General features: G+C 40.8%; 2 protein-coding genes across 3 annotated transcripts in view; both read left to right on the top strand.

Moving 5' to 3' along the window:
* Positions 1-487: 487 nt before the first annotated feature.
* On the top strand, positions 488-9,313 carry inpp5ja (inositol polyphosphate-5-phosphatase Ja). Its single transcript, XM_072372317.1, has 13 exons — positions 488-1,002; positions 1,836-2,465; positions 3,914-4,021; positions 4,183-4,291; positions 4,373-4,489; positions 4,916-5,091; positions 6,402-6,513; positions 6,722-6,831; positions 6,962-7,172; positions 7,256-7,393; positions 7,480-7,545; positions 7,623-7,727; positions 8,361-9,313. Exons 2-13 carry the CDS (start codon positions 1,840-1,842, stop codon positions 8,832-8,834), a joined length of 2,352 nt encoding a protein of 783 aa, XP_072228418.1. The 5' UTR covers positions 488-1,002; positions 1,836-1,839; the 3' UTR covers positions 8,835-9,313.
* A 1,461-nt stretch (positions 9,314-10,774) lies between these two features.
* The window catches only part of mat2aa (methionine adenosyltransferase 2Aa), a 73,965-nt gene continuing 62,909 nt past the window's right edge, over positions 10,775-21,830 (top strand). The window contains exons 1-9 of one of the 2 annotated variants that reach the window (XR_011909036.1): positions 10,775-11,126; positions 12,790-12,867; positions 13,459-13,581; positions 16,001-16,113; positions 16,214-16,357; positions 17,097-17,315; positions 17,438-17,620; positions 18,548-18,681; positions 19,600-20,563. Coding sequence is in view for 1 of the 2 variants with exons in the window: in XM_072371270.1 (XP_072227371.1) it covers positions 11,033-11,126; positions 12,790-12,867; positions 13,459-13,581; positions 16,001-16,113; positions 16,214-16,357; positions 17,097-17,315; positions 17,438-17,620; positions 18,548-18,681; positions 19,600-19,702 (1,191 nt within the window). In the remaining variant the exon portion in view is untranslated. Of the gene's footprint in view, positions 11,127-12,789; positions 12,868-13,458; positions 13,582-16,000; positions 16,114-16,213; positions 16,358-17,096; positions 17,316-17,437; positions 17,621-18,547; positions 18,682-19,599; positions 21,547-21,830 lie in introns of those variants that run through there. The other variant, XM_072371270.1, reaches the window with a different exon arrangement.

The following is a 21,830-nucleotide window of genomic DNA, read 5'->3' as shown; positions in this document are numbered from 1 at the left end:
CAATAATGTAATATTAGATTATGTATCAGTGAGAGTTAGTATTTCAACTTTAATACTATGATTTCCACGTGCAATTTCACACACCAAGTCCGACTTTTCATGCACGACTTCTACGTTTACATTATTAGGAGTTTTACTCGAGTAAAGGATGTAAATGCTTCTCTTCCACTGGTGATGGAGCTCTTCACTCATGTCCGTTTGAATAATTTCTCTAAGAAACAGCATCAGCAGAACAATTTGTGTACCTTAATAATTATACCTACGATTTATCTTTAATAAAATACATTTTAAAAAAGAAACACGTTCGTTTGTTTGGGCAATGGTTTAGCCGTCCACAGTAACAGCCAAATAGCTATTTTTGAGGTTATATGGTTTTGTTGCTACGCTGTGCTCCAGGCAACAACGGTAACGCGCCCATATCTTAATAATGCGTCACTCATTAGACAGATGCACTGTTATTTTTGGCTGTACTTAGGCAGCTGAATTTTAATGTCTCTCTACTGCTCTGCCCGCCCCAAACTGTTCATGTTTTATCCGAAGAGGGAGGGAGATGGATGTGTTGGGTCTGTGCGCAGGAGGTGCATGCGGGATGCTGGCCGGGAAGTGCACAGCTGCTCCGACCAACTGCTCAGCGCGCAGACAGCGGCAGTGAGTAAGATGAGGTATCATCAGCAGCTCAACTGTGGTAGTACAAACATCATCATGCAGGAGTCCGGGCGCATGATGCGTGACCGCTTTCTGTCCTGACAGCCCGGTCGGCTGCGCGGTCAGCACCTTGACCAGACGTCCGCTATCCACCTTACCGACAAGTCTCATCCGTCCCGCCGCAGACTGTCTCCGGTCCTGTAATCGATTTGCACTGTTAATGACAGTCTCGTCGCTTTGATTGACGTGTGCGAGGGGAAATGAGGAGACTGATGATATTCTCCACTGTGAATGTGCCGTGAACACCCTTGTGGTTCACCTTGGACTAAAATTTAAAAAAAAAAAAACGCACCAAAGGTAAGACACGTTTGCACGTGATCTGTGTGACACATCAGCCAATGTCGCTATTTATTGTATCTATTTGCTTTTCCTCCAGGCTTTTAGGGGCTTTTACCAGGTCTAGGCTTTTACCTTTGTACACGCAGCTGTCTCTCGGAATTACAGGCTCCTGAGCTGAAATATTGAAAAAGGCCCACCTGAACTGTGTATTAAGGTCTGAAAGTTTCACTTTCAAAGTGGATTCAGTACAAGCCTTTCTTGCTCACAGCTCTGTTCTGCAGGTTACTACAGTGGCCAGTTGTATTTCTCATTTGCATATTTGAATTATTAAAAGAGAGGTGTATTATTTCTGTGTTGGAGGGAACAGGAGCAAAATGGAGGGAGGCTCCTGTTCTCCTTTCATGTGAGGCATCCTCTTCCTTGTGACCTACAGTATCTGTTGACATTGTCTGATGTTCTCCATTATCAGCAGCCTATCTACATGCATACCCTCCTAACTGTACAGCATTTTACTTTTTAATTTCTTTCACATGTTATGTGAACATTTCACATGTTATGTTATGCAAAAAAGTTAGAGGTAAATTAATATTACATGGCAACTTAGATGTATTCAGGACACAACCCTGACCATGATATCAGCAGTGACGCCAGGGGAGCATGATGTAGAAAGGTACTTATTATAATGTGATGCACTCTCTTATCTTCTTCCCACTGCAGGCACGTTTTTTCTCTTCTCGATACACACTGAGGACTCAGTGATTGATGTTATGTTTCATGCCCTCTGCAAGCTGCATTATCTTGTTTACTTTTGAGAAGAATGTTGTGTTATCGTTATACATATATTATTGCAGGCTGATGGATCTCCCACCACAGAGAGAAATCGGCCCACATCCTTGTGGTCCTAACATGCAGCCTGGATCCCGTGCATTAGTCGGAGCCAGTCCACCTTTGCCGCCACGGCTCGCAGTCCAAGAGCTACCTCTCACCAGCCCGTCAGACACCTTCAGGAAACAGTCAGGATTGAGCCCCGTGCAAGCACCTTCAAAAGTGACAGATCAAATGCAGTTAGGTCAGGCGAGATCTTCATCCACTCCAGCAACACTGGCAAGCATAAGCCGGCCCAGACCAACTGCCCTTGGAACTAAAGCCGTGACAAAGCCGACCAGAATCTCAGTGGAGTCGTCCGAGGAAATAGATTTGGCCTCTGTTTGTATTCCAGGACCCCAGAGTCCAAACGTCCTGCCGCGTGCTCAGTCAGAGTCATCGTTCCCCCCCCACAGTCCCCAGAGTCCCCACAGTCCTCAGTCCTATCTGAACCCTACTCCCAGTCTCCCTCTGCCCAAGCCCAACCCTAACCTGCCCTCCAGCCTCAACCTGAAACCCAGCCTAAGTCCTGAGCCACAGAGAACCCCCTCACCTGGGAGCTCGACACAAAGCCAGGCAAAGTCTGAACGGCCAGGAGAGGAGAACAAAGACTTCAGGTGAGACAAAGATGACTCTTTGCCTAAAACATTTTTATAGCTCATAGGCTCAGTGAATCTAATCTTTATGAACGTTGCTGCAGAGGCAGTCCTGCTGTCGGTGTCTAAAGCTGATGTATGCGCCTGACCGTGTCACATGAATCACAGCAGCAAATTTCTCTAAGAGCTTTATGAACCTGACAGAGTGACATGCTCACATTTTTTTTGGCAGATTTCCCAAAGGCACTTTTGTTGTGTTCCACACTCATAAACAAAGCCAGCTTGTAGAATTTCTGTTTGGAGCTTTGAAAGTGTGTTTATATGAACAATAAAACATGTCAGATGGTTTTCAGAGCGAGTAGCTTCTGCCAGTCCCACTCCTCACGAAGATACTTTACTTCGATCACAACAAAGAACATCTGTTGTCATTTCGATTTTTTTGGACATGATAATAATGTAGTTAGCTGGTAACAGAATTGTGTGTCAAAATTGTTAATAAAACATCAAGAGGGCAATTCAATTTTGAAGCTGAAATATTAATTATGTTGCCTCATGCAGTGGATTTATGACAGATCTCAAGCTTAATTGAAATGACTACATAATATTTTTATATCGCGAGGCAATTGAAATGAATGGAAACAAATGGCCACTGAGGAGATATAAAATAAGGCTTTGAAAATTTATAAATTTAGAGTACACTCCTTGTTATTGTACTAAAACATTCATAAACAGCTGAACGGTTGTTCAGACTACACACTTGACCCCATGTTTGGGTAAAGCTGTGATTCTTGTGAGTTCACATTTGACAAAACCCACATGCCAAACAGCAAGATGTCAAGAGGTTAAGACATGAACAAGTTAGTTAATTATCTTATTAGTACTTGTTTACTATTATTACTTGTTTACTATTATTTACTATATTATTAGCACTTAGTTTTACGTGTTTTTATTTTTTTAAAAAGTGCTCAAAAAGCTGCTTATATATCAGGGAGCATAGCCTTTCTTAACCCTATATTAAAGTAACCTCACCTTTTTTTTAAACTTTGGACTGCTGATGGACACCATTTCTTGGCATTCAACTGATAAACTACTAATGGATCAATTAAGAAATATCAATATAATTATTTGTGATAGAACTAAGGGTTAAATGCGAGCATAATCATCTGTTTCTCTAGCAACAGTTCAACTTCAAGTGATAGTTAACTCCATCCATTTCTATTTCAGTCTGCACGTAGCCTCCCATGTGCACTCATACACACAAACACACACGTACACACGCACACACATACTACTTAGTCATCAGCGAGATACACTGAGGTGCTTAATTGTGCTTATCTTTTTTCCATGTACATAAACCCTAATGGGAGCATTTTCTCTGAGGATTACTCTGTGGATTATGTCCTCATTCAACCTGTACTGTGGAACATAAATCTAATGCAGCATCCACTCTGCTCTTACCCTTTTGTTAGGGTGTACATCGTCACATGGAACGTGGGATCAGCTGTCCCACCAGATGACATCACATTTCTGTTTGGACCAAATGTTTCAGATGGGAACATTGACATGTTCATCATCGGGTAAGCAAGTATTTCTGCCCTGCTCAGCAGTGCCAGAGAGACAGCCGTGAGTGCCCACTCAGTCATCTGTGATCCCCCCACACCCCTCCATCGCTGTCCTTTTTATTAAAGTTCTATTTCCATTTGTTAGTTACATCTTTCCGCATCTTGTCACTATCCAGATTCCAGGAGGTAAACTCCATGATAAACAAGAGACTGAAGGATGTTCTTTTTTCTGACCAGTGGAGCGAACTTTGCATGGACACACTCAGTCCTTTTGGATATGTTTTGGTCAGTAGATCTCTTTCCTATCAACTTTAGCTATTATAGATTGTCCTTTACCTGATATCTCCACCTGTCTCATCTATTTAGGTGGCATCACAGCGAATGCAGGGTGTTCTGCTGCTGGTTTTTTCTAAATATTGCCATCTTCCATTCCTCAGAGGTGTGCAGACACAGAGTACACGCACTGGACTTGGGGGATATTGGGTACGTGCTACGCATTGAAGAGTGCTGCTCTCAAGCCAGCTGAGAATTATGATGTTGCAAATTTGTGAAGGGTTAGTGTCTGTGGGGTTTAGAGGGATGGGGTGCGGCGTGTGTGCTCCCTCCTGCCAGCAGGTGCACACACGCGTGGGTGCATATGTCAGTCTGTGACCTTCCCGTGCATGTTGATGTCAGCATCACCCCCCTGGCTGCTGCTGGTGCAGTCTCCTTCTCTTTGAGGTCAGTGCAGCAGCGGGCTGTCTGGCTTTCTGGTTTTGCGACTCTATCCGTAATCACCTTGTTCCTGAATGTAGGTCTGGTTAATGTGTGCTAGTAGTCTTTCATTTTATTGCCAGGACTCTCTGCATGAGGAATTAATTTGTAGCATTGTTCATTTGTATATTGTTTGCCCTTTCCTGCCACTCTTAGGGGAATAAAGGTGGTGTTAGTGCGAGGATGACAGTGTTTGGCCACTCGGTGTGCTTTCTCAACTGTCACCTGCCCGCTCACATGAGAAACCTGGAGCAGCGGATGGAGGACTTTGAAAGCATCCTTCAGCAGCAGCAGTTTGAAGGAGGGACGGCTACTGGTGTACTGGACCATGAGTGGGTGATTTTATTACTCACAGACAATCAAACTAAATGAGGTTTGCACTCCCATTAAGACGTGCTCACCTTAATTCAGTCAGTCATAATGATTGATATACAGTCAAAAAAAAGTACTTCTTCTGTCAATTCCAAGGTTTTATATATCAGAATAAAGAAATCGGAACATGATTATCATAAACAGAACAAAAGAATCAGGACCTCAACAAAATCATCTGGTCCTCCCAGGTCTGAAAATCCATTAATACAACCTCAGATGAATGACAACACTCGACATGCTATGCTATGGCATTACTTTTTTAACAAACACGAACCCAAAATGCAGAAGCAGGGTATGAAAAACTAAGCACACGCTTTGATTCAACAACATGTGAAATTGCAATAATTTGAAGTGTTTTCTGTATGACGTTATCAGTCTCTCACATCATTGTGTTTGACCCACGCACTCTTCTTTACGATGTTAAAGTTTGTTTGAGTCTGAGTTTAATCACAGCTCTTTTAAAGTTCCGGCACAGCATTACAGCCAGGTTAAGGTCTTGCCTTTGATTGGGCCATAGCAACGCCTGTTTCATGACCAAATTTCATCTAATCCGGCAACCTCTTCAAACATGCCGTACTTGTTCAGTTATTTTTAAAACTGTGCTGTCACAGATTTTAATACTTCACTTGCAAATAGAGCCCAATATAGTCTGAGATATGGTCCTTTATTAATGTATTTTCAATTTTTCTGAGCATTGCACAATCTTTTCATGGGGTGACCATTTGATGTCTTCCCTTTTTGGCATTGTGTTAACACACACCTTAATGCCTTGTTCTTCTGAAGTGGTATTCACCTGATTTGAAGACCTGCTAAAGAACAGATCATACATAAAAACTGACACAAGGTGTACTTTCTTTTTACCAAGACTGTATGCCACACTGTACAGTTCATACCTAAATTGTCAGTATCACTGTAAATCAGAGCCTGCCATCAATCATTTTTGAGCTTAAATAGATTAAATGAAAGTGTTCTCCATAAAGCTTTCACGTTTTTGTTTGAAATATATATATAAGTTATGAATTGCTACAGCTGCTTAAAGTAATCAAATGTCAGGAGGCTGTATTATGTTGTAAAGCTGAAAAGTATTATTGTTTTTCTTTAATGCCTCCTGAGCTTTAAGTAGCATAAACACTGTGTTAATTTGATTTATAATAGAAAAGTTTGATTGATTATAGTTGAATAGAAATAACACAATATTCTACAATGTCAAGGTAATTCTAATTGTTTCTCCTTTTCAAGTAAATGACAGGATTATCTCTTGTGTCCACAGTGTTGTGTTTTGGTTTGGGGATTTAAATTTCCGAATCGAAGACTATGACATTCACGTGGTGAAATGCGCCGTTGACAGCAATAAGCTGCCTCTTCTGTGGGAGCGGGATCAGGTGAGGCACCTAAAGCATTATTAAACTGAAACAGAAGTGTTTTTTCCTGAAGGCTTTCATGCCACCTGTCTGTCTGTTGATCAGTAACTTCAACCACCAGAGGGAGCTGTGGAACAAAGCAAACATACCTCACCTTCAGTTTGGCTGAATGAAACTCAGCCAGAGATGTGGCATGATCTGTTTTTCCCCTTGTTTGTTTACTGAACAGCTCAACATGGCTAAAAACACAGAGTCCATTCTAGAAGGCTTCATGGAGGGACAACTGAACTTCCCACCGACATATAAGTTTGATGTGGGCACTCACACGTACGACACCAGGTTTGTTAAGTCACCTCCATCACAAACTCATTCTTGAAGATTTCTTTTTAAAAAGCAGAAAATGTCACACTCAGTGGTTGCTTACTGCCATCACTGCATGTCTGCTATACTTTACTTTACTTCCTGTCAGTGCAAAAAAGAGGAAACCTGCGTGGACAGACCGCATACTCTGGCGCCTTCGTCGCACAGGTTCCCCAGTACCTTCCTACAACGCAGCATTGCAACGGGGTCTAACCTCATGGTTGGGTGGGGCAACTAAAGTGACACAACATATGTACAGAAGTCACATGGGCTTCACTATCAGTGACCACAAGCCTGTTTCTGCACTGTTTTCACTGCATGTGAGACAAGATCACTTTATTACTTATAAATTATTTGGCCTTGTTATGTTTTCATTAACTGTGATTTGCGGTCTCTCCTCTAGTTTCCATTCAGGGTGGAAATGCCTCTGGTGGAGCTGCAAGTAAGCAAGGAGTGGTGCAAAGTCTCAGATGCGACAGTTAGATTCACCGTTGCATCGACATATCAGCGCAGCTCATGGGACTGGGTAGCTATATACAAGGTGGTTGTTAAAGTAACTCTTTAAGAGAATTCTGGCAGGTTTGTCTCCCCAGCGTCGTCACTCAGTTGTTATTTCTTTCTGAGCAGGTGGGATTCAGACATCACAAAGATTACCAGGCATACGTGTGGGCCAAAGGAGAGCATGCAACACAGGTGTGTCCGGTACTCAAATTCACAGAAATATTTTGAGCAGCAGCTGAATTCACAGTTTATTTGATTGTTCTCCGCAGGTGACATTCTCAGAGGAGGATTTGCCGAGAGATGATTGCGAGTACATCCTGGGTTACTACAGTAATAATTTGAATAGTATCGTCGGACTGTTGTCACCAATTCAGGTAACACCGTTCAGATCAGAGAAGAAAATGTAGCAGTTATTGAATATACAATTTTTTACAGTATCCCCTTCTTTGGACCCCTTCCTTTGATGCTCAGCATTTTGTTTTATAAAGCAATGAACTGTAATAAATGTAATATGATCTGAGCTCTGTGCAGCTCCAATTATGCAACATTTTTAACAGGTGATTTACCATTTTAATTTATTTTCTAAAGGCAAATTTCAAAGCAAATGATCTGATTTTAACTCCTAAAATGTGAATGTTATCTGGATTTGTTTTGTCTTCTCTCGTGAGTGAGGCCATTTTATGGGCTTTTTAGTGAGATGGCAATTACAGTTTGATGATAAATATATTGAATTGTTCCAATTACTGGTTGAAATGCAGCTTTATATACAATAAAACTGAATATATCAGTTAGATATTTTGTGAGTCACGTTATTCTATTTTTATTTACAATCGACACAGTGCTCCACATCCTTTGGAAATATGGTTGTCATGCAATATTCCATCACATGGTAACATTTACTTAAGCACAGTCAGCTGAAAAAAAATTTACTGGACATATTTTTGAGCATTTTCTGAGATGTTGCATTGAAACTTTCAGCTGTAATCTTCACTTCAATCCTCCAACAGATCAAGTTGCCAGCTCACAGCCCTACTGTGTGCCGCACAGACAGCTCTGATGTCAGCTCAGAAGATGACAGCACTCTAGTCCTGCTGGCTCCAAACTCCCGCAGTCCGAGCCCTAAAACTGGCAAATACCACCATCGTCACCGTCGTAGTCGCAGCCCTGCTGTTCCAGCTCTTTCCTCTAACCCCCTCCCCTCACTGCAGGGCCTCAGTCTCGGTCCTCGCTCCAAAGATTGCCACTCACGAAGCCGCTCACCCTGCTCTGTTGCAAAGAAGGAGCGGCTTGTTTCCCCAGATACTGTGCCGTCTCCCATCAGTCCTCGCAGCCCGGTGTCTCCAGGTAGCGGAGTTACAGCACCAGAAGCCCTGATTGTAGCCATCTTAGGTGAACACAGTCCAGCTCAGGTTAGCCCCACAGGGGTCAAACACATAGGGAAGCCAGAGGAAATATACACAGCAAAGAACAAAAAGTGCTAAAATGAGGTTCTGCACAAGGAAAACGATGGCAATATCCATGCATTCGGGGTCTGCTCTGACCCGTACTGTTACTGTGCTCAAAGATGCAGCACATGTAATGACTCTAATGTAGTTTGCAAACATTCCGCAATGAAGCCCTACAGTTCTCTGTTTGTGAGTCTATCATCTCATGCACAACTGTACTGATGTGTATCTCAGAGTCAAAAATGTGACCAGACTCGCAGTGCTTTCGTAGAGTCTGAAGTTATATTTTAAGTAAACAAACATGCTGAATGTGAAACCAAAGCCTGAGTAAACCGGTGATGAATACGACCGTTTATTATTGACAGCAATATGGATCCATGTAAACACTCTCGTATCAAAATAAGGACTCTGGAAGAAAAGCATTGATGGTTTCGTAGTTCACAGCTGAACTACTGTTTGTGCAAGTGAGTTTGTGTAAGTCAGTGTGTTAAGAAATAAACAAATAAATGTGTGAAATCAGCATTTTGGACATGATGATTTTATTTTTTCAAGTCTCGGTCTGTATTCATGAGATCAATCTCCTCCGTCCAAGAGCAGTGACCAAGCACTGACTCAACTCTGTCTTAAATTTACACGTGACTGTGCCAACTTGAACAGTAATCCTAAACCAATGCTCTTATTCTTCTTAGCAGCTTTGTGAATACAGCCACTGTTACACAGCTCAGTGAGTGGATGCTAACATTGCTGTTTACCTCAAGGACACCCAGCCACACTATTGTTTGACTGGGTGAGAGTGAAAATAAAATAAGAAAATTAGTAAACCAACTTTTTTTTTTTGGGGGGGGGGGGGGGGGGGGGGGTACTTCATAGATACTTAATCTACGTGTGCAGATGAGTTAACTCAGCTGAAGTCGCACTTCAGACTTTAAAATCAATAACTTGACTTGGGGTCAAGCCTCTTGACATAGACGATGTTCGAGTGGTCAAAGGTGAAAATTATGTTATTCTTTATTTTCTTAAAAACTGATATCCTCCAGCTCAGTTCAGTTCAACAGCAGCCAAAATGTAATCCCATATAGATTCTTCTCAAGTCAAAACATTTTTACTACTTGTAATGGTCACATTCCCACAATATTTATTTGAATTTATATGTGTATGTTTAAAATGTTGACTTGCATTCTGTGTGTAGCATACATGTTATGCAGGGGCAAAGAATCCTTTTTTTGGGGGGGAGGGGTCTTTCGATGGATTGTCTAGCATGAACTCAATTTAATGTTATCAGTTCTTCAGACAAACAAGATAGATGGATGCAATCTGACTCACAGGAAAAAAAGATGTTAATGTCTTGTAGTATGCCCATTTTACATAAAGAGAATTTTGTATGGGGATAACTTGATTTGATTAAGCAGACGAATTAATTTAATTAACCCAGAATGCAGTATGTACACCATATCATTGTCATTTTCATTATGGATGTTTTTTAAGAAAAATGTTTTGATTCACCTCCCCACTTTCTAAACCCTAACACTAGCTAATTAATCATGAAACTCATTTTCAGTATCCTTAAAATTAGTTAAATACTATGACCTTTTGATCCCTGAAACTTTTGTCTTCTTTTAAATTTATTTATCATTCCTCAAGATATTTAAATATTTTCATAAAAACATTAATATGACAGGCTAATCTTTTTTTCTCTTTCTGGTCTCTAGATATTCATTCTTGCAATGAGTGCAGCTCTGCTCTATGTTAATGTTCTCTTCATCCACCAGGTCCGCATACTTTCACCTCAGGACTTTCAGAAAATTATATTTAATGAAATACGGGAACATTTAATTACATACAAATCTAAAACGTAAATATTTCTTCACATTGGCCCGTAAACAGAACCAAATGTTTCATCTCAGTGGTTTCCACGCCACACTGTGCGCCATGTCGCTTCAGATATTTTTGTTTGGCTTTATCAGGACCACGCCCACCAGCACCACATGGTCTGGGCACTGCAGCAATTGGCTGCAGGGAAACTACTTGAGGGGTCTGGAAAGTAGTTCAGAGAAATAAATTCAGCTGTCTGGTCCCTTGAGTTCCATCCGGCTGACTTAAACTCGAGTGGCACCGTCGGTGTGGGTGCAGGCAGAAAACTCAGGTGAAAGCTGTTCTTAAAACCTTTGCACGGCTCCTGAACGCTTTATAAGCGGGAATCTGCTAGCTCGTTAGCTAACTGCGTGGTGGCAAACATGAACGGTCATCTGAACGGTTTCCATGACGACTCGCTTTATGATGAAGACTGTTTCCTCTTTACCTCCGAGTCAGTCGGAGAAGGACATCCCGGTAAGTTTTAATAAGTTGCCGCCTGTCTGCGAGTCGCAAACCCCAATAATTAGCTTAGCATCTTATTAGCCTCTAAAACAAGGTCATGTGGTTTGTTGCTGTCAGCCTGTCTGTCAGCTGCCCCAGATTATTTACCCCTAAAGGTAAGCTTTTAAATACAACGTAAACTTTAATTCGTGCGCTCTTCATTTAGTGACTTGCAAACAAATGACGGCACGTGACTGGTCAGATAAAACAGACATAGTTTGGAAGATGGCCATGTTAAGAGTATAAAATACACGAATAAAGCACAAGAACGTATAAAACAAACTAAGCAGTACTGGCTTTATTGATATCATTAAAAGGCTAAATCACTGTTGCTTAGAGTAGCCTGTTCTCGCTGTTCTCATGCACGGTAGATATTCAATCGAAAACGATTCGTACCATGTTCAGGCGATGTTGGAAATACAGTTTCTGGAGTTTAGTGGGACTGTCGCGGTTGTCTGCTAACAGTGCTGTGGCTAGCTTCTGAAGCTAACAGCTGTGATGACTGCTGGTGCCTGTCAATCACATACAGCTTCACCCTGGTCTCTTGCAACGTGTGGTCTGACGGTGTAGGTAGCTGTAAATACGAATAAAGGGTTATCACTCTGTAGTCTGACAGCATAACGAGCTGTCCCGCTGCCCTCACAAAGTTCACCCATTCCGTCCGTCTCTAGGGTAATTTCTGGAATTTTTTTATGATATTTTGTTGTTTTGTTAGTGGCAGCAGACTAAAACGTCATACAACATTACCACAGACTCCTTTCAAAGACTATCTAAAAAAAAAACAGCATTCTGTTTGTATCATATAACATTTATTTGCAACAATGAGCAGCTTGATATCCAATTCTCTGCAGTTTCAACGCTTTTACAGTGCTGCAGCTCTACTGTAATAGGCTGACCACTACTCCTATATATTTGGACCCTTTATTTGCAGGAGAGTAAAGGCTTCAGAATATTTAGCTATACTGTCCTTTTTTTCCCTTTTTTTTTTTTTTTTTTAAGGATTAACAAAATATTTGCAAAACACCCAAAAATATTTGAATGCTTTTGGTAGTTTGGAAATAATTACTGAAAGTAATTTCAAAAGTAGTACTTGAATAAAAAAGGAATTGCTTTCCCTGATAGACTTGGAGTGTTAAGGGCCTTCAGACATTTCTGGATGTAGAGATGAGATGATCCAAACCATAGCAATAACACAAAAAGTCTGTTGGTTGTGTGTTTGATCTAAAACGACTCCACGACGTGCCAGAAAGTACAAACAAAATGGCACAGCCACAGATTGCTACTCAGCCTATTATTCATATTTTTTGGTCCATTTGCATCCTTGAAGTTTTGAGTTGGATAATGATGAAATGATTCTGATGAATAATTGCTGCATTAGTCATTATTGCTTTAAAAGCAACAGCGCTATCCTTGAAATCTGTGTGAATGTGCTCTCATCTGACAGTGACATTATCACTGCTGGAGAGGAGTTAACATAACACAAATATGCTCCAATCTGTCTGTCTTTCATAGACCAAAATTATCCCCCAGTTTATCAGTGCAGTGTTAGTTTTAAGTAATCTGCAAAACATTTGTTAAACTTTGAAATGCAACTGTTTTTAAGTGTATACTGAAGAACTCTCGTGTTGTTATACAGATAAGATTTGTGACCAAATCAGTGATGCTGTGTTGGATGCACATCTCAGACAAGACCCTGACGCCAAAGTGGCATGTGGTAAGTATTTGGACAACAAAGCAAGCCGTGTCTTCTACTGAACTGCACTCTTAAAAAATGCTCATGTCAACCGAGACATATTGAAGGGTCCAGGGTAATGGAACCATTATACCGCCACTTAATTTGAAACTGAAAGGGCTCTTCCTATGTTTGAATGCTTTCTGATTCCATCAAATGACATTGTGCTCCAGACCTAAATAAACCAGGAATACAGATGATGAAAGCTCTAAAAGCTTTCAAGTTTTTCAAAGGTAGCCTTGAATGGCGTGGATGTATAAATTACAGACTGATTGCATTTTGTCTGAGCTTTTGAGCTCAGTCTACAGTTATTTGAAACGCACAAAAATATATTCTGCAGCAGGGTCTAAGTTTTATATTGTTCCATTAGATGCTGAAAACAACATAGTGTAACAAAAGCAACACGTCTTTGGTTTAAGATGTTGCTCGTCTTGCATGAAAGTCTCCTTCAGACGTTGTTATGATGAGGGGAAGTGACCTAAAACACCAGTTTAAATAGAGTCAGCATTTTACTTAAACCTTATCAGACATGGTCATACTCATCACTTACACTGATAATTTGTTTTGTTCCAGAGACTGTAGCTAAGACGGGGATGATCCTGCTGGCAGGGGAGATCACCTCCAGGGCCAGAATTGACTATCAGAAGATTGTCCGGGATGCAATCAAGGACATCGGCTACGACGACTCCTCCAAAGGTACAATAAGGGGGATGTGGCTTTTGGGTTTAATTCAGGTAATCAGAAATACTTAAATAATCCCAGGGGGAAATTATTTTCGTTATAATGCTCCAACATATATTATACAAACAACATTTATCTAGAATAAAGTATTCAAATATATATGCATGTATAACTATATATGTAAAAAAAAAAAAAAAGAAATCTCCAATTTACAGTTTAATAATATACAAAAAGTGCACAAAGTGATTGTCAGTGTCAAATTACAGAAAGGGGGGAGGTGTCTGACTCTCAGAGGGAGGTGTTATAAAGTCTAATGACCACAGGCAGAAATGATTTGCTGTGACGTTCTGTGTTGCATCTGAGTGAGAGGAGTCTTCTGCTGAGGGAGCTCCTCTGCTGGGCCAGTGTGCTGTAAAAAGGGTGAGAAACATTGTCCAATATGGACTGAAGCCTGGACAGCATCCAACTCCTCCCCCACGACTTCACCAGCCCTCCTGATCAGCTTATTTAATCTGTTGACATCTGCAACCCTCAGCCCACTACCCCAGCATGTGACAAAATGACTATGGGCAATTATTTCCTCTTTTTTAAGTTTCTGTATTATGGAGAACCCACTCAAAGTATCGTGGGACGTATGTACTAAGTGTCAAATTATTCTAGCACAAGTTGTACGAAGGTGGTGATTAAAGGTGGAATAGTTAGTTCTGCAGTAAGAAAACTGGTTTATTAGGCAATGTTTACTCTCCAGGAAACAAGCAAACCCCTCCCTCTGAAACTTCAATACTGACCAAAAGACAAATCTTTCAGTAGAGTTACATGGTGTTGGAGTGGATGTCTTTCTCACTTCTAAAGCAAAATGCATTGTACAGTATGATATCAAACCTTATCAAGAGGTCAGCTTGTGAACACTCAAATGCAGCATCATAAAAGCAACAGAGAAAAACTATGAGACCCTAATATTTTCAGTCCTCCTAAAAATTGTACAAATGCCATCCTTGATGGTGGGAAGATGTTATCACTCAAAAGATATGTGGTTGAAAAGGCTTATTCTGCCTAATTATTTGCAGTGACTCCAAAAATCGTAAAAAGTACACGACTGATGTGATTAAAGACAATGGAAGCTGGTAGCTTTAAATCATTTGGGCAACCCAGTCTCAGGCTAAATGTCAACTGGTACACCGGTGTGCAGAACAGGGAAAATCTGCACACTACTTCAACCACTTGTCCACTGGCGTGTGTGCCAGATGCCTCGCTCCCTTAAAGCAGCATGTATGCGCACCTCGACCTTTGGGTTGATACAAACACAGTAGTGTTCCAAGAAATGGTTCCGTCTTATACAGAATAAGAAAGTGACTCTGGAGACTGTCGTATGCCAGACTGTGCTTTAACCAGTAAATAATTTGATACTACTTTGGTGTATGGCTTCTTCATCTCGTTAAGGATTTATGACTCAATAAAACTATCAGTCAGACGGATCAATGTTTTGTTGCTGTTGTGCGTACTCCCCCAGGAAACAGTTTTCCCCTCCATTTAAAAACAGATGCTCTTCACTCACGACTGTCCCTCTCTTCTTGGCAGCTTCTGCGAGGGCAGTAATAAAAGGAGCTCTCCCTATGATATAATGAGATTTATTAATATAATTCAAATATTTCTGAAGCAAATTTAAAACGAGCGCTGTTGACCAAAGTGCTGTACATTTAAAAGGGTAATTAAGGCAAAACAAATATCAAGGTAAAAGACGAGAGCGTTGGCACAACGGGGGGAGGAAAAAAAAAATCATACAAAATTACAAGCCAAAGAAAAAAAATTATTTTAAGACAAAACTTAAAAACCGAAATTATTGAATCTTGCTGAACATGCAGTTGAAGCTATTAGTTCGAGGCCAAAATGGCAAAAGCTGGGTCCCTCAAAAGGAAATGATGGGTATATCTGAGTGATCTAGGAGGCAAATCTGGTTGTAAAAGTTAAAGGACTGAAAAATGTAATGCACTGCTTGCTTTATAAGTCAACAATAAAATCAATCCTGAAATTTACAGTGAGCCAATAAGGGCCAGCCAATACTGGGGAGAGTGGTCACATTTCCGTGTTAGCAGACGAGCTGCAGCATCCTGGACAAGCTGCAGCTGTGAAAGGGAGGCACGGCCAACATCATCATGAAGGGCAATGCAGTAGTCCTGTTGGGACCAGATACAAACTTCAAAATCATTAAATGAGAAAAAGATTTTCACCTGAGATAATGGACTCGTTACTCTTAGAGAATCGGAAGCACAGAGGGCACCAGTGGGTCCAAAAAAATCGTTAGTTTTATCGTTAGTAATCACAAATATCAGGCTTACTAAGGAATGTCTTTAACTGTCTAAAAATAGATAAGATTTTCAGTTTAACATGTGAAGGTGTTTCAGGTGATTAAAGGCCTCCTTGTCTTTCGTTGCAGGTTTTGACTATAAGACCTGCAATGTGCTGGTGGCCCTGGAGCAGCAGTCTCCTGACATTGCTCAAGGTGTTTACCTCGACCGCAAAGAAGAGGATGTAGGAGCAGGGGACCAGGTTTGTGTTTTGGTCTACACACCGATACCTAAAGCCAGATATGCAGAGGTGTTCATTTGACCTCCATTCGTGCTGTGATTCTTGACTGCTCCTCTCACAGGGCCTGATGTTTGGATATGCTACTGATGAGACTGACGAGTGTATGCCACTTACTATTGTCCTGGCACACAAGCTCAATGCCAAGATGGCTGAATTACGTCGTGATGGAACGCTGCCGTGGCTCCGACCTGATTCTAAAACTCAGGTTTGACAAAGAAACCCAATGGATCTTTATTACTATGGAAGTAAAATCTCTTTATTTGCTCTTTTTTTTTTTTTTTTTTTTTAAAAACCTTATTGAATGCATGGCTTAAATGTCTTACAGTGTATGACCATTTAATTATTTTGCATCTGTGAACAATCAGCCTCTTGTTCAGGTGTTTTTAGTCATTCTGAATCTGATAAATAAGGACACAAATGAGATATGAGCTACACATGGGCTGAAACTTTTAAACTTGCATAAGTTGATGCTTTTGCAAGAAGAGCGCCTTTGATTTGTTCAGCCTGCACTGTTGCAGGAGCTGTGGAGAAAATACAGGTGGATGTCTCCAAGTTTTTGACTACCTGACAGACAAACCACAGTTTGGTAGATTGAAGGGTTGTGTGTCTGAGAAGATGGTCAACAGCACGATCAGAGTATTTTTGAATTAATTTGGTTATTTCAGTTGTTGCTGTAATTTGTGCAGGAGAAAAAAAAAAAGTGTAGCAACATAAAGTCATTACTAACATCCCTTTGATGCAACAGAGGAGACACAAGATAAGCTTGAGTGAATATAAGTCACATTATCCAGATTATTCACATTCTAATAACAAATGTGGGCAGTGTAGAATCGTTTCTTTTAATTAAATTTTATTTAAGATGTATCAGATTATCTACTCGGCTCACTGTTTTACACAAACGTATGAGATTGTGCTGAGGTGTTCTTTCTGCCTCCTTCATGTAGGTGACTGTTCAGTACAGACGGGATAGAGGAGCCGTGGTTCCGCTGCGTGTCCACACAATCGTGATCTCTGTGCAGCACGATGAGGGTGTGAGTATAGACCAGATGCGTCACTGTCTGAAGGAACAGGTGGTGAAAGCTGTGGTGCCCAGTGGGTATCTTGATAATGACACCATCTACCACCTGCAACCAAGTGGCCGCTTTGTCATTGGAGGTCCACAGGTGAGAAAAAAATGACATTTCTCCCCCACTAAAAACGCTAATGTAGCCGTTCTAAAGTTCTTCAGTCGGCGGGAACACAATGTGTTTACAAAAGCCCTAAACGTGTGTATTCTTCCCCACAGAGTGATGCAGGTCTGACTGGCCGTAAGATCATCGTTGATACTTACGGGGGTTGGGGAGCCCATGGGGGTGGAGCTTTTTCTGGGAAGGACTACACAAAGGTGGACCGCTCTGCAGCCTACGCTGCCCGTTGGGTGGCCAAATCTCTTGTGAAAGCTGGGCTCTGCAGGCGTGTCCTGGTCCAGGTGAGAATACACAAGCCTATCAAATGTGGGATTCTGCTGGTTGGCTCGAAGTATTTCTTTGGATGTTTTTAAGTTGGTCAGTGAAAACTTTTGACTATTACAGTAAAACGTTTTTTAGCTTTCAACATTTCATGCAGTGTACAAAGAATGATCTAAGAGTTCAGTGAACGTTTAACATTGTGAAGCTGACCTTTACTTCATGTTGATGATGATCACAATTGACACGAGTTCTGGTCACCTATGGCTGTGTAACCAAAAGACTACACTGCAGTCTTCACTGGCCAAGAATGAAAAAGGTACATTGGGTCAGAAACACAACCAAGAGCGTGCGCTTCATTTTCTTTGACATTCAGGAGGTTGTGCAATATGAATTCTTCCTCCGGCTCCTGGCGCTGCCGTCCTGGTTTAAATAGTCCCGTGAAGTCTTGTTCTGACAACTCAAAGGTGCATTTAAAATAAAAAATTTAACCTTAATTGGATCTCCTCTTCTATGCCACAAGAGGAAACCTTCATCTGGAATTAGATTTTTAGGGGGAGGGAAATGTGATGGGGATCTGGCAAGCAGAGATGGAGTTAAACAAATATTGTGTTGGTGCAACTAAAAACTATCATGTTCTTTGTCAGGATGTCGCAGCAGAAATCAGTGTTGACAGTCTGACTGTAAGGACACATTTACTGTGCACAGCCTGTGAATATCAAAGATAATGATGCGCATGCTCTTATTGCTGTCCTGACCTGACGTGATGTCATTGAGCCTCAGTTGCTGTTTAATTTAATCTTTGGGATTTAGCTGTTCACCAACCTACACAACCACCCACATCCTGACAGTTTCTCCATTTTCATAACACTTCTTATAGTGAATTATCTTTTTGTGGGGAAGTATATTTCTATTCACAACATGCTCCTAATCATTGACTCTTGTTTTAGGTATCCTATGCTATTGGTGTAGCCCATCCCCTCTCTGTCTCCATTTTCCACTATGGGACGTCCCAGAAGAGTGAAAAGGAACTGTTGGACATTGTGACGAAGAACTTTGACCTCCGACCAGGAGTTATTGTGAGGTATGCTGTGATATCTATGTTGGCCTGCAAATTTCAACTGCTGTTAAAAGTTGGGAGAGAAGGAGGAGGATGATGATTATTCGCTAAATCTTTCCACTGGATTGACTAGTTTATGGGACACTATGGAAAATGTGCATTTAGTACTGGATTTCAGCTATTGATTATACTTTACCATGCAGCAACTTGGCATTAGCTGCTTTAGTCAGTTAGCTGGTTTGTTGGTTGGTTACAGCTAGAAGGACAAAAGTAGCCTTTTTCAGTGTGTAGATACATGACTGTTCTCTGGTCTGTATGGACACTTTTCTTTTTATTTTGGAATTGAACCCTTTTTTTCCCCCCATAAAAAATAGTTCCCTCGATGGTGGGGCCTCACTTCTCCAAAAAAAAAAAAAAAAAAAATCAAAGGAAATTTTCTGGTCTTGAGATGTACAGTATATTCTTGCCTTAAGGGAAAAAAAGTCTTAAAGCTACATTATGCGAGGCGGCTCATTTTTGATGACAGGGTTGAGCTCAAGGTTTTACGTTGGCACTTGCTGTCGAACCAACCTAAATAGAATCTTATTGTACTAGAAAGCTTTTGCAGTAATAATGACCCAGACGAGAACTTAAACTCCTGAGATTGCTGCGATGTTTATGTATAATTGTAATGCAGGGTACCCTAACCTTTGATTCAGACACTTTTTTCCTGATTTGGTTGATTGGTAAGTTAGTTATTTATTTGTTTGATCTTTCATGTTCTGTCTTTTGGAAATTTGATTATCTTTCCATCATCTCAATTTACAGGAAGATAAATTTTGACCAAATTTAGAGCCCAGACTTTTGTATGGCACTGTATTTTCTAAAATTTTCCATTCAGTTATGATTCTCATGATCTACATTTTAGAAACTGTTTTATTTATTATTCTATTTATGTCGTAGGGAGCTTGACCTGAAGAAGCCCATCTACCAGCGCACAGCAGCTTATGGTCACTTTGGTCGTGACGTCTTTTCATGGGAGGTGCCCAAGAAGCTGAAATACTGAGTCCGTCTCCCCTGGCATATGTTGGATGTCCTGCAGATCAACCTGTGTGTTTGCTGTCTTCCCTTCCCACTATTTTTCCTACTCACACACGGCCACATCCTCACAGCCTCAGCTATGTTACCATTTGTCCTAAAAAAAAAAGGAAAATTTTTTTCAGTTGCTGTGATAAACCGGTTTAAGCAGTGCTGCCAGCCTTTATTAGCTCATATCTGGTAGGTTAATCTCACCAGATCTAAGTATTATAGACAATCGACATTGAAACCACATTCATCACGGAGTTCCAGGGGAATCATTTGAAAACCATGAAGTATAGAGTCTCGCGACAGTGTAGTTGTAGAAGTGATAAACAGTTGGCATCATCTTGTGCTGTCTCTTAAAGTGGCTGCATTAAATTTCCCATTTCATATTTAGCATTACAACAACATCGCACTCCTTTCTGTCGTTGTTTTTGAAGTTCTTGTCGAGTAACTTTTTCTATTTCTTAATTAATTTTTGCAGTCCCTTCAGGCCATTTTATTTTTTCTGACGTTTTACAGAGAAGTCAGAAGCTGCTAACAACCTTGTGGTTATGTTGGGCTGCACAATGGAAAAACTGTTTTGTGTCATTTATTTTTCTTGGCTTGTGTCAATGTCATGTGGATGTGCCCAATTATGCTAAAGGTGTCAATGTTGTTGTGACCAAGATAGGGGAGCAGTAATCACCTTTTCGGTGAGTGACTCTGGGTGTCGTTACAGAGAAACCTGGTCTACGTCACCTCTGAGCAGGAGCTTCCTTGTCTCTATGGCAACTTTGTGCTGTTTGACTATTGTGGGACCGAACAGTTTGACCATCAGATGGGGAAGTTTTTGTGTTTAAATGCTGTTCACACCTTCTGTCCGACTTCACTAGCACATGGTTGTATGACTGGAGTTGAAAAACGAAGAGCACACAAACTGAGACAAAGAAGCAGCAGCACAAAGTCGGTGTAGTGAATGTGGTACATTGAAATGCCTCAGAGTTTGCCATGATTGACCTTCTTGTCTTTTTAAACACTCCTTCTATAGTTGGCTTGTAGAAAAGTGACATGGAAAAATGTATGCCAGAGAACGTAGACCGACTTAAACGCAGTGATCAATGCACACTTAGTACCCGAATGAGTCTCCAGTTATCCTTTTCAATCAGACTTTACTCCTGAAAAATCCTGTTTTTACCTTTTTAGAATCAATAGTCAGAGTCCTGTGCTGTTAGTGACTTTAAACTGTGTGTCTATCGTATTTCTCAATGGCAGTGTGTCCCAAAAAACGGTACATGTGGATGTTTTTAGTTTTGCTCTTGTAGCTCCACCTTGTGGTTCTTTGAGTGTACTACAGCGACGCCTCAGAGAAGAGCCACATGGTGCTAACAGAGCTTGCAGCTACTTTGTGCTGTTGTCTGATGTTATTGCATCACTTTACAGCCAGGATTTCAAACAATACGTTTGCATCCTCTAGCTTATCCACAGCTCAGGCAATTGTTTGGTTGGTGTTGTACAGAGAAACCAGCCTGTTTACGTGGTCTGCTGTGGGAAGCTGAGGGACATGAGTCTTTTTTTTTTTTTTTTTTCGTTTTGTTTTTTTTGTCCCCAAGTTGTTCTTTGTTAAATAATCAAAAGGGAGTCTGTAAGTGTGTTTGTTAAATGTGTTAAAGTGCCTTTTCTTATTCCCTGCAAATGCCCCTGAATACTATAAAACTCTTACCTTCTGGCCCTTCCTTTCCACTTGAGGTTGCTGAATTTCTCACCTCAGGAAGTCATTTTGATGGGTCTGAATCACTGCAGATGTTCTCTTTCAAACCATTTAAATAAACTGCTCTGTCGCTTTGTGTTTATGGGCTGTGCTTTTGGATTTTTAATGAAAACAAATATAAATCTTCTTGTAGCACCCAGTGACTAAATGTTGATGGAAATGCCTTCTGAGAACATGAAAGCAGAAGTGGGCCTCGTTTGAAAGATGCTGTGAAGGTGATCACTTCCTCAAGTATCATAAATATAAGTTTTTGTTCTGCCTTTCACTGTTACTTCTGTTTTAATTAAATGTATAATTAGGAGCTGTCGCCTACATTACACTACATAATAGAATTAAATTCATAGATTTGCAAATTCAAGTTCGG

Source organism: Leuresthes tenuis, unplaced genomic scaffold (genome assembly GCF_036924035.1).
Source record: "Leuresthes tenuis unplaced genomic scaffold, fLeuTen1.0.hap1 SCAF_19, whole genome shotgun sequence".
In the NCBI taxonomy this organism is placed as follows: Eukaryota; Metazoa; Chordata; class Actinopteri; order Atheriniformes; family Atherinopsidae; genus Leuresthes; species Leuresthes tenuis.
This window is presented reverse-complemented; position numbering and strand designations above follow the sequence as displayed.